The sequence below is a fragment of the Equus przewalskii genome, chromosome 5, assembly GCF_037783145.1.
Source record: "Equus przewalskii isolate Varuska chromosome 5, EquPr2, whole genome shotgun sequence".
NCBI lineage: Eukaryota > Metazoa > Chordata > Mammalia > Perissodactyla > Equidae > Equus > Equus przewalskii.
In genome coordinates this window covers 19,762,822-19,776,029 of record NC_091835.1, presented here as the reverse complement: position 1 = coordinate 19,776,029, position 13,208 = coordinate 19,762,822, and the positions used below count along the sequence as shown (strand labels likewise).

Here is a 13,208-nt window from a genome sequence, read left to right as displayed (position 1 = left end):
TTGGAAGCTCACAATAAGTGGAAACTAAAACACTTCCTAAATAACCAATGGGTCAAAGAGGAAATCAAAACTTATGGGTAGCAGCTAAAGCAATACTTATAGGGAAATTTATAATTGCAAATGCCTATACTGAGAAAAAGACAAATCTCAAATGAATAAACTTTCTACCTTAAGATACTTTAAAAAAAAAAAAAGAGCAAACTGAAAGCAAGCAGAAGGAAAGAAAGAATAAAGATCAAAGAAAAGAAAAACAGAGGAAAAAAAATCACTGAAACCAAAAACTGGTTCTTTGGAAAGATCAACAAAATTGACTTAGCTTCATCATCCAAGAAAAAAGGAGAGAAGACTCAAATTACTACAATCAGAAATGAAATATGGACATTACTACTGATCTTATAGAAATAAAAAAGGAATACAAAGGAATAGTCTGAACAGCTGTTTGCCAATCAATTAGATAATCTAGATGAAAAAGACAGATTTCTATAAAGATACAAACTACCAAAATAACTCAAGAAGAAAGAGACAATCTAAATAGACCTGTAAGAAGTAAAGACAGTGATCAAAAAACTATCCATAAAGAAAAGTCCAGTCCCGGATGGCTTCACCACTGAATTCCACCATTTTAAAGAATAAAGACGAAATAACACCAATTCTTTACAAACTCTTCCCCCAAAAAAACAGAAGAGGAGGGAATATTCCCCAATTCATTCTTCAAGGCCAGTATTATCCTGACTCCAAAAGCAAAGACATTACAAGAAGAGAGAGATGGGGGAAAAAAAACTATAGACCAGTATCTCTTATGGACACAAAAATCCTCACCAAATACTAACAAACAAAATCCAGCAACATATACAAAAAGAATTATATACCAAGTAGGATTTAGCCCAGGAACCCAAAGTTGGCTTAACATCTGAAAATCAGTTAACATAATACACTATACAGATAGAATGAAAATAAAAACCACATAATCATCTCAATACACACAAAGCATTTAACAAATCCAACACCCTTTCCCAATAAAAATGCTCAACAAGGAAGAAATAGGGAAAAACCCTACAACTAACAAGAAATTTAATGGTGAAAGATTGAATGCCTACCCCCCACCCCAAGATCAGGAAAAAAACAAGGATATTCGCACTTGCCATTTCTATTAAACATTGTACTGAAGGTTCTAGCCAGGGCAAATAGGCAAGGAAAAGAAATAAAAGATTGGTAAGGAAGAAGTAAAACTACCTCAGTTTGTAGATGACCTGATCTTGCATACAGAAAATCCTAATAAATCCACTAAGAAACTATTAACTAACAAACCAGATCAGTAAGATTGCAAAATAAAAGCTCAATATAAAAAAAATTGTATATCTATACACTTCAACAATCTGAAAATTTTGAAAACTCCATTTACAATAGCATCTAAAAGGAGAAAATACTCAAGAATAAATTCAACAAAAGAAGTACAAAAGTTACACTCTGAAAAGTGTATAACATTGAAAGAAATTCAAGAAGATCTAAATAAATAGAAAAAATATCTGATATTTATGGATCAAAAGACTTAAGGTTGTTAAGATGGCAAAACTCCCCAAACTGATCTACAGAATCAACGCAATCCCTACCTGAATCCCAGCTGGATGATTCGCAGAAACTGACAAGCTCATTCTAAAATTCATACGGAATTGAAAGAGACCCAGAATAGCTGAAACAATATGCAAATAAAAAAGAACAAAGTTGGAAGACTCATATTTCCTGATTTCAAAACTTACTACAAAGCAACAGTAATATCAAGACAGAGTGTTAATGGTATAATGAAAGACATAGGGAGCATTTGAATAGAATTCAGAGTCCAGAAATGAACCCATATGTCTCTGGTGAACTGATTTTCAACAAGAGTCCCATGGTCATTCAGTGGACAAAGAAGAGTCTTTTCAACAAATGGTGCTAGGACAACTGGATAGTCTCATGCAAAAGAATGAAGTCCAACCTTTAACTCACACAATTTATAAAAATTAATTCAAAATGGATCAAAGACCTAAATGTAACAGCTAAAACTACAAAAGTCTGAGAAGAAAACATAAGAGTTAATCTTCATGACCTCTGATTTGGCAATGAATTCTTAGGCCTGACAGCAAAAATACAAGCAATAAAAGAAAAAATAGATAAATTAGACTATCAAAATTAAAAAGTTTTGTGTATCAAAGGATACTATCAAAGAAGTGAAAAGACAACCCAAATAATATTCTTAAATCATACATCTGATAAGGGACTTATATCTAGAATATATAAGGAATTTTTATAATTCAATAATAAAAGGACAAATAACACAGTTGAAAAATAGCCCAAGGATCTGAATAGACATTTCTCCACAGAAGATACACAAATGACCAATAAACACATGAAAAGATACCCCACATCATCAGTCATCAGGGAAATAGAAACCAAAACCACAAGGAGGTATCACTTCACACCTACTAGGACGGCTATAATCAAACAGTCAGGTAACACAGGTTGATGAGGATGTGGAGAAGCTTGAACTCTCACACACTGAACATAAAACGGTGCAGCCACTTGGGAGAAAGCCCAGCAGTTCCTCAAACCCTTAAACCCATCGTTATCACATGACCCAGAAATTCCACTCTTAGGTACATACATCCACATACAAAGGCCCGTATACGAATCTTTATAGCAGTAGTATACAGCCGAAAGGCAGAAATAGCTCAAATGTCCGTCAACTAATGAATGGATACACAAAACTTCACATATCCATACAACGGAGTATTATTCAGTCATAAAAGGAACGAAGGGCTGATACATGCTACAGCAATGAGTGACCCTTCGAAACACTACGCCAAGTGAAAGCAGTCAGTCACAAAAGACCACTTATTATATGATTCCATTTATCTGAAATGTCTAGAATAGGCAAATCTATAAAGACAGAAAGTAGATTACGGCTATCTCACAGCTGGGGAAACTAGGGGGTAGGGTGTGACAGCTAAAAGGGGTTTTTTTTGCAGGGGGTGTGGGTAATGAAAACATTCTAAAATCCACTGTGTTGAGATAGCTGCACACGTGTGTGAATATACTAAAAACCACTGAAGTGTATACCTTAACTGGTTGGATTGTATGGTATGTGAACTATATCTCAATAAAGCTGTCTTAAAAAAACTTGCTTTTTCTCACGAGAGCTTTTAGCAATTCCTCATAACCATCTTGAGTTCTTTATTTTCATTCAGAATGTTTATCTATAAAATATCTTTACAGTTTTTATTGGAGAATAAGATTGAGGCCAAAACCAGACACGCGAAAGACAGAGACCAAAAACTTAGAGATCTGGAAGTTTCCCATGCCTTTGTCTTCCCCCTTTACCCCCATATTCTGATCAGTCACCATATCCTGTGATGTGGCCTCTTATGAAAGTCTTCTGACAGCGTCTTCAGGGCCCTGGAGCCACAGACACATGAGTTCTAATACATGGCTCTGCTATCAACTCTCAGCTGGACCCAAGGCAGCGACTCAGCTTCTTAACGTTTCTCCTCGCTAAAACACAGGTAGCCACCTAAGCTTTGTAAGGATGGTTGTGAAGAAGAAATGATGTAACATATGGAAGCTGTTGAGTATAGTGTTTAACACAAAGCAAGCAATCAATAGTGGTGCCTCCAACTCCTTTCCAATCCCACCATCACTAGGCCTAGATCAAGCCTTTCTCTTCCTAGCCTGGACAACTCCATCAGTCCCCTCTCAACTGGTCCGCTGACCTCCACTTTTTTCCTTTCAAGTCCATCTTCCATCTTAGCTCTCAAAGTGACTTATATGCTCCTGCAAATCTGAGGGTGCTATTTCCTAGCTGAAAATATTTCAGTGGCCTACTCTATTTTACATACCTCTTTAAGTCCTAATTCTTTTTCTTTTTTTTTTTTTTTGCTGAGGAAGATTCACCCTGAGCTAACATCTGTGCCCATCTTCCTCTATTTTGCAGTATGTGGGCTGCCAGCACAGCATGGCAGCTAAGAGAGCAGCCACTAAGAGAACCAAACCTGGGCCGCTGAAGCGGAACACGCTGGACTTAACCACTAGGCCACTGGGGCTGGCCCAAGTCCTAATTCTTTAATAAGGTATATACAGCCCATGGTGATATGGACCCTGCCCACACCTATCTCATACCTCACTCTCCAGCAACAGTAACCTGTTGTATAAACTCCCCCAGAGCACGGTGTTTCTTAACTTCATTCCCCTGCCTCACCCTATGTCTCCTGTCTCATAAAGTCCCTCCATTCTCCAAAAACTGCCTGCTTGGCTTTTTCTTTTTTTAAATTTTCCCTCCCCAATGACTCAATTTAGAAGCTATCTTTTTTCAGGAAGCCTTTCCAAACTTTCCAGGTGGACAGTGGTTCTCACGTTTTAGCCAGCACTGGAATCCCCTGGAAGGCTTGTTCAAACACAGACTGCTGGGTCCCACTCTCAAGAGATCTGATTCAGTAGGTCTGGGGTGGGACCCGAGAATTTGCATTCCTAACAAATTCTCAGGTGATCACACCCTGAGAACTACTGCCCAATACCACCTCTCTCACCACATGCACCACACTGTATTCTAAGTTCCTGCTTCTATGTCTTTATCACGTGAGCTCCCTCAACACAGGGGACACAAAGTCTTATGGCTAACCACAGCCCCCATGTGAAGTTAGGCAGAGCCTGCCAATAATCTGCTCCTCCCTTCCCAGGTACTCCAATTTCATCAACAGTTCCACTACTTTCCCAGTCACTGAAGGCTTACTATCTAGGAGGCATCCCAGCTTCTGCTTTTGTCCCTCAGATCCAGACTGTCACTAAGTCTTGCTGATTGCTATGAAGCCAATTCTCTCCCTCTGGCCTTCTTATTCATTCTCACCACCACCATCATACTCTCTTTACTGGTCTCCCAGCCTTCACTTTCTACTTATTTCAAATAATGCTCTGAATCCTCCTAAAACAACACTTTGCATTAATCACCTCAATCCAGCTTTCAATAAACCCCCCCAGTCGGCTGTGTGCCAAGCCCTGTATGGCATTTCCCATTTACACATCCAAATGTTTCCATCTCTGGCTTTCGTTAGTCCGTGAGCTCTCTGAGGGCAGTTGCCTTGTCTCATTTCCCTCGTCTCAGCAGTGCTGAAGTAGCACAGAAGAGGCATTCCAGTTTACTGAGCTGCACAAAATTTATGAATCAAAGAGATTTACTTGGTTTTGCCTGCATCACTGCTCATGTCCTACCTTCTTTATTTATTCTTCTCTTGTTTAAATGCCTAACACAAAGTACATTCACCATATTATACTTGGTTGATCAAACCAACCATAGCAGTATCATTTAACAATAAGAAAAGTACACTGTTTTGCTGCTACTCGTCCTGCCAGCATCTAGCTAGCTAAGAAACATCAGCAAGTAGTTCCTCTGGGCAGTGTCCAGGCTTTACCTTCATCTGTGCCAGCTGCTGCTGCTGCTGCTGCTGCTGCAGCCTCCGAAGAGCCTCCTGCTGCTGCTGCCTCTGCCGCATTAACTCCTTCTGCCGCTGCAGCTCCAGCTCTTTCCTCTTCCGCTCCTCCTCCTCATGCCGGAGTCTGGCTGCCTCCTCTTCCATTCGCAGCCGGTTCTCCTCTAACCGACGCTGGGCTTCTTCCTCTTCCCGGGCCCATTTTGCAGCCTCCTCTTCCTTCCCAGAAGGAAAAGTAAGAGAGAATAAAAATTGTGTTTCAAAAAAAAAGCAAACCTGAATCACTTTTGAAGGTTTCTGTCAAAAAGCTATGGAAGTGACAGAAAAAGCAAAAAGCCTAGCAAGCTTAAGGATAAAATTTTAATTTGCAAATTTCTACATAAAAGGAATGCCACTTTGAACATCTGTGGAAAGTACTGATCTCTAACAGATCACCACCAACTGCAGTGAAGTCTCTAGAAACTGCTCAAACACTGAGGCAGAGCAGACCTTTCGGGATGCTGAGTATAGGGAGCTGTCAGGATCTTGTCAGGATACTGATGACCAGAAAACCCTCAGCCAGTTCTGGACCAAAGCAACTTCACAAGACCACTTAATCCCATCCTTGGCTCTCACCCCTTGCGGCCCACAGGCCCCTGGGAAGATCTCTCCTCGACCATCCTGCACCCCTCCACTACTTTTTCCCATACCCTGGTTCATTTTCCTTCTGCTTCCCTCGCTCAAAACCATTCCACTGTGTCCTCTGGAACTCTCCTCACCTTCCGTCGCAAAGTCGTATACCCCACCTGCAACACTCTGTCTTTTCCAGATAGTACATTCCCCTTCATTCTCCAGAACTCAGGGCAGATGTCAGCCACTCTACGAGGACTTCCCTGGCCTTCAGAGGTACACTTCCCCTATACCTTTTGATTATGCCTTGTCCTCCTCTCTCCATTTGCTCCCAGCCCATCTGTGGCAGCAACTGTTTCTACCGATCCAGCAACCACTCCTTTCAGGCTTCTTCCTTGCAGACAGAGCCTCCTATCACATCAGAGGTTTAAAATGACACATTTTGCTTTTTAAGCTTCCAACGTAACTGGGAACACCTGATTTAGGTTCTGATTTAGGCCAGAGGGATGCTTCCAGAAAAGATACTCTTCCCAGACAAAAGGAAAGAAGTGTAAGAAAAGGGCAACTCCATTTTTGGAGGAAGTTGTACAAGGGTATGGTATCTGAAATTTCTAACCATGAAGTGAAAACTCTGAACTCAAAAATCAACACACCAAGAGATGGTAGAGCAGAACTGTGCAAAGGACCTGGATCCTTACGACATCGCGGAGTCACTGAGGTCGTGCGTAACTGCCTTAACTTCCAGACCTCCTTGATATGTGAGGCAATGAGGTTATCTATTGTTAAAGCCACTCTAAGGTGCGTATTTTGATTTTTCAGCTGCAAGTATCCTAACTGTGATATTTATTTCCTGTATAATCATCACCCACACAGTCCGTGAGCTTCTTGAGGACTGAAACAATTACTTAAAAGTTTTTTTGTACTCCACCAGGAAACAAGCACAGTAACTGGCATACAGTACATTAAGTAAATAATATTAACTGTCACATGAATAAACCAAAGAATGAATCAGTACACAGTCTAACCTGGAAGCTTTCTACCTCTAACAGAATTTAGGGGCTAGCCCTGGTGGCCTAAGTTCGGTTCCTGGGTAGAGACCTACACCATCTGTCTGTCAGTGGCGATGCTGTGGAGGCTCACATACGAAAAAGAGGAAGACTGGCAGCAGACCTTAGCTCACGGTGAAACTGCCTCAGCAAAAAGCAAAAAACAGAAGAATTTATGAATCAAAGAGATTCAATTAAGAACTTAGGCAAAAGCAGGTAAACTCCAGCTTTGTGTCAATCTAACCAACAAACAAAAATCTGCATCCGTTAAGTGTGGAGTGCACATAGTGACTTCCTCCCAAAGAGTGGCATATAGGGGAAGAGAATAACCTTACAGTGGAGAAACCTGATGAGCACTAGTGCAGCCTGGGGAGCAAGTCCACATCAGCAGTCACAAATCATGCTGGGAACGTGTACTCGATAGAACATGAGGAAAATGGCACTCTGTCGTCTTCCATTCAAAAACCTATAACTCCAGTCTAATCACGAGGAAAACTTCAGACAAATTTCAGTAGAGGGTTACCCTACAATATACTGACCAGTATTCCTTAAAACGGTCAAAGTCATCAAAATCAAGGAAAGCCTCAGAAGTTTCTCACAGCCAAGAAGCAGCTAAGGAGACATGACAACTAAATCTAATATTTTGAATGGGGTCCTGGAACAGAAAAAGGGCATTAGGGAAAAAGTGAGGGACTGTCAAGGAACTATGGGCTTTAGTTAATGATAATGCATCAATACTGGTCTATCGTAACAAATGTACCACACTAATGTAAGACCACAATAGGGGAAATTGTACTATTATCCCAATTTTTCTGGAAATCTAATACTCTTCTAAAAGTAAAGTCTACTAATAAAAAAGTCTATCTATGTTCTTAAACATTAAAATTAAATGCTTTTGGGGTTCTGGCTGCCTGTAATGGCAGAATGGAACTAGCGGTGACTGTTGCATAGCTTTGTGAATTTATTAAGCAGCCCTGAATTGTGCACTTTAAAAAAGTGAATTGGGGAGTACCCTCAGGCAAAAAGTTGTCAATTTGCAGATGTCACATTTGGCTTTTTAAGGGTAGGCCTTCGATTTCTCTCTGGTGTTCTGTTTTTTCGTTTGTTTTGCTTCTTTCATATTTTTAGACTTTATAATTACATGTGCAACAGTTATTACAAAAGTAGTAAGAATTAGTTAAATCTCTTTTGGTAATTTTCAGCAACCTGAAAAAGTTTTAGATAGGCTATCCTACACCTATCCTAATACCCTAACACTTTTCCAATCATTAACTTCTAGCTTCAAAGAAGGAATGAGGAGAGGAAACCACGTGGTCACCTGCTTGCGTAACAATTCTTCCTGCTTCCGCCTTTCTTCCTCTTCTCTTCTCCTCTCCTCTAGTCTTCTAAGAGCTTCTTCTTGCTGTTGTCTTTCTTCTTCTTCTCGCTGTCGCCTTAATGCAATTTCTTGCTCCCTCTGGCGTCGCAAAGCCTCTTCCTAAATTAAAGAAAGGGTGTGTGTGTGTGTGTGTGTGAGAGAGAGAAACCCTGGGTTTCAATTACATTACATCATAATTTAAAAAGGAATAGGCCACGTGCTAAGACTCTCTTAACAGTAAATATAAAAAGTATATAAGCAGGATACAGAGCAAAAAGTATGCATGTGAGCCAGGGGGTAGACACATTAAGAGTTAAAATAACTTGTATTTGAAGTATGAGTAGTTAAATTGCACTACACTGTGAAGTCTATCCTGGTTTCTATATTAGCTATATCATTTACTGAAACCCTAGAAAAGGCTACGTTAGGACTCAGGCTTTGGTTTCTCCATTGGTACCATTAGCCCCTATTTTTTAATCAACTGAGAACCTAAGGCATAGAGGCCAAATCAACACAGGCACCAAAGATGCCTGGTGAGGCAGGAATAAGTTCTCCAGTCAGATGTACTGAGTAAAGCTTTGTGTCCTAGAACACATTCTGAAGAATAAAAGTCCCACAGATATTAAGTATGCAGAAAAGGGTGCCACTGTCAAAATAATTCAGGAAATATTGAGCAACACAGAATGAACAGATTTCCTTGCTGCAACACTTCTTAGAGCCCTTATATGCTAATGTAAAGTATGACTAAGACATATTAGTCCTTCTAATCTAATCTCGGCATGGACCTTTTTGTTTTTCACAAAGTACCCCTGTGGCCAACAAGTAGGAAATGTGAGGTAAAGGCTAGACTTTAGGCTTTTAGAGTGATTCAATCAGGATCTTTAAAAATCTCAGTATAAAAATGGGCCAAGCACATGAATAGAGAATTTCCTAAAAAGAAATACAAATGGGCAAAAAATATGAAAAATATTCAACGTCACTGGTTACAAACACTTAAGCAAAGACTTAATTACTTCTGAAATCTAACTGGTTTATGAAACACCAAGAAATAAGCAAAAAAAAATCAATTCCAATGATTTGCTAGGACTGAAGAGCATCCCTCCAGCGGGTGTTAGTAGATAACAGACATTTTTTCTAAAGGGAAGTGAGTCTCCTAAAATTCTAACCTAATCCCAATCCTGCTGTTAGCTCCCTGTCAGCCTCAGGAAAAGCATCTCCCAGATAGCTATGGCCTAAGAAATGATGGGCGTGAGCAAGATACCCTGCAGGGCCTCCTCGACACTAATCCTACGGTGGGAGCTCTCAGAGGTATACCTGTTTCCTACGGGCAAGCTCTTCTTCCTCCCGCCTTTTCCTTTCTTCCTCCTGCTGTCTCCGAAGAATTTCCTCCTGTTGTCTCCGGAGTTCCTCTTGCCTCTTTCGCTCCTCCTCTTCCCGTTTTGCCCTCATTTCTGCCTCTCTTCTCTCCTGCTCCAGCTGTGATTACACAAGAGGACTCTTAGAAACTTGAAGCCAAGCACAGGAACACTCCAACATCACTGCCCAGTACAGTGAGGAGAAGCTAAATGTGCAGACGCTACCATTCACCCAGCTACTGGTACTGCAAATGGGTGGTAAAACCTCTGTGAGAGCTGTGAGCTCTGATACGTCCCAGTAATAATCACAACTTTAACGCTCTTCTAAGTTGAATGCACTCACCCCGCTTTTACCGACCTCCTCTCTCCACATTACCACTATACCACATCTCCTCGATGTGGGAGAAAAAGTGGCCAATATGAGACTAATATACGAATTCTTTTGGGATGGCATCTCTTTGCTCAGCCCTACAAAGGATTTTCTGACTGAAGATCTAACAGTGAGTCTCTAAGATTTAACAGCAATGTTGTGAAGCTGCGAGTGTGAAGAATTATAGAATTCTTTAAAATTTGACGACCAACCACTTGACAAATTCTATCATGTATACTTCCTAAATACTAGTCAAATCCAGCACCTAGTCTCCAGTCCCACTGCCACAGGTATAGTTCAGGCCTTCACTTTCTCATCCACTTTCCTAAGAGTCTCTTATCTGGTTTCCCAGCACCCAGTTTTGCCCACATTCTCCAGCTCAACATCTAACCTCCACCAAAAAAAGCACTCCCTGGCTTACATTTAACACCACCTTTCACCCAAAAAAGAAATCCTAACTCTTTAACATGACATGTGCAAGGATCCTAATGACTGGGCTGTCTCATCTTTAGCCTCTTCTCTCATCATTTATTGCTCAGCCACACCAAGGTTCCATGCCAAACCAAATTACTTAGCTGTTTCCTAAGCCAGTAGTTCTCGTACACTTCTGAGCCTTTAGAAGTGTTGTTTCCTTCAACAGCAATTTAATTTTCATCTCCTCCTACTCTGTCAACCCGAAACTCTTCAACTGGGCTAAATCCTACTATCCTTCACGTAAAATTAGTTCAGGTTGTACTGTTCATCTACAGTGTCATCTAATTCCTGATCCCTACCTCTCCTATCTGGGTAGCTGGGCCATGTACTTTCTTGACCAACCTGTAATTATAAGTGTTACTGCTTGTCATTCCCTGCCCCCAACACGCAGACACAAGACTGCAAGCTCTTATCTTTCATCATCTATGTGTTCCCAGCACAAAGCACTGGGGAATTAGAACACACTCAACAATCGTTTGAATTATGGTCTCTTAATTCCTTTATGGAGACAGACCCTGACCATCAACCCTTTCCACATTCTGGGCACTCTAAGGAGACTGTCACTACCTTAAGAGATAAGAATTTATTAAGTATAAAATAGGAACAAGATTCTCTCAAAGGCATGAGAACCCAGAAATCATTACAATGACGTCACGTGTTGACAAACATCCTCTTCTGGCAAGTACTAAAACCAAAATTCAAGATTCCTAGCTCTTCCAGAAGATGTGAATGGAACACAAGATAGAATATTAATGTTGGGCTTTTCAGTTGTATGTCTGAGGACATAAGAAATGTAAATAAACACCACTATAAAGATTCAGCATAGGAACTCAAGCCACAGATCAAGGGTCTAATAAGCAATGTAGTAGATATTTTCTTATGGTCTTAGTATTTGTAATAAGTGTTTCTAGCACGAACAACGTAACTAAAATGTACATGTGACCATGATCATTAATGTATCAACCAATCAATTTTAATTTAATTGATTTAATTTAAACTTGTTAATTTTAATTCCATTTTGAGGTCTTTTTTGGAAGAAGAGGGCACAGTAAGGATAGAATATGAATGTGCTTACACCAACTAAGTAGCAGTAAATTAAAAGGAAAAAAGTATAGCTAGCTAAAGAGAGAGACACATTACTAAACCACTGCCTGTGTCCTGCAGCTGGAAGGCATGCACTGCCGGGGAAGAGTGTTTCACACCTTTGCAGCTTTGGCCTTCTCCATCTGCTGAAGCTGCTCAAGGGCAGGTCCTGGGGTCGTGGTGTCAAGGGGAAGATCCCACACACTACCACCTTCCCAAACTGTAAGACAATGAGGAAAAAAAAGTGAGGGATGCCAGAGCTTACACACATGGTCACATATCCATAAGCATAACGAAAACAGCTGTTTCTCTGTCCCTGAACACGCTCCATCATATGCATCTGTTCAGCTTTTAAGTACACTCAACTGCCAGTGGGCTCTAAATTTATATCAATACCCTTCAACACATCTAGAAGGAAAAAAAAGTACCAGGCATTTATTGGGGAACTAATTTCATCCTCAAAAACCCCTGTAGGATATCTGTTCATATCCCCATTTTTACAGATGAACAGGCTAAGAGTCAGAGGTGGTTTTGCAACATTCCCAAGGTCACAAGGAAACATATGGCCATGCCAGGATTTAAATCCCAGTACACTAGATCCCAAAGCCCACAGTATTTCCAGCAGCCATACAACCGCTCGCTCACTGCACACCACATGGAGAATGGGGTTAAGAGATGTATAGCTGTGACACTAGAGAGAACTAAGTGCTTACATAATATTGTGAATATATTAAACGCCACTAAATTGTTCATTTAAAAATGATTAATTTTATGTTATGTGAACAAAAGAGGAAGAGAGAAAAAGAAGTACAGATGGAGCTGAGGTGGCCCTGGAAAGGCCCACAGGTCTCACAAATGACAATGGTCCTGCTGACCAGAAAGGCCGCACAAGTTCAGATGTGGAAGTTAACAAGCAGATAAAGACTTCTGAGTCTGTTTTCCTATTGCCAGAAAGGTTCGCCGGCACCGCCTTTCAGAATTCTCTATTTCCTACATTCTTATTACAGTCTATTTGTGAACTGTAAGTTGTATAAAACCAATGGACTACTTGTAAATGAACTATAACCCGTCTGTATAAAACCAATGGACTATTTGACTTCATTACACCCAAAGAAACAAGTTGTTTAATACGGTCCTTAGGAATAGTTTCCAAAAAACTGGAGAGTATTTGAACACCCTTACTATAAATGGATACCAAGAGAAAATAAGGTGCACACAGCATGGAAAGTTGACGAGGGAGGATCATCATTCCTTCTCCTGCCATAATCCCCAGGGTCAACGTTAGCAAGAGACCTACAGCCTGAACGGCTCAATGGCTCTAAGGAAAATCCATCAATGCCCATGGTTCCTGAGAATTTTCAACACCAACTCTAACCTCCTGTAAGAACTATCCACAGACAGTTCAAACTACCCACCTCTGCAGGTACCAGACCTTAAGAAACAGAAGTGCTCCAGCAA

General features: G+C 40.5%; 1 protein-coding gene across 5 annotated transcripts in view; it reads right to left on the bottom strand.

Annotated features, from left to right (window-relative positions):
* GIGYF2 (GRB10 interacting GYF protein 2) overlaps positions 1–13,208 on the bottom strand; it is a 132,573-nt gene that overhangs the window by 21,245 nt on the left and 98,120 nt on the right. For all 5 annotated transcript variants that reach the window (XM_070618636.1, XM_070618637.1, XM_070618638.1 and 2 more), the window contains 4 exons: positions 11,870–11,970; positions 9,783–9,944; positions 8,430–8,588; positions 5,439–5,675 (listed from right to left, as the gene is read on the bottom strand). In XM_070618636.1, the coding sequence (XP_070474737.1) occupies positions 5,439–5,675; positions 8,430–8,588; positions 9,783–9,944; positions 11,870–11,970 (659 nt within the window). The remainder of the gene's footprint in view (positions 1–5,438; positions 5,676–8,429; positions 8,589–9,782; positions 9,945–11,869; positions 11,971–13,208) is intronic.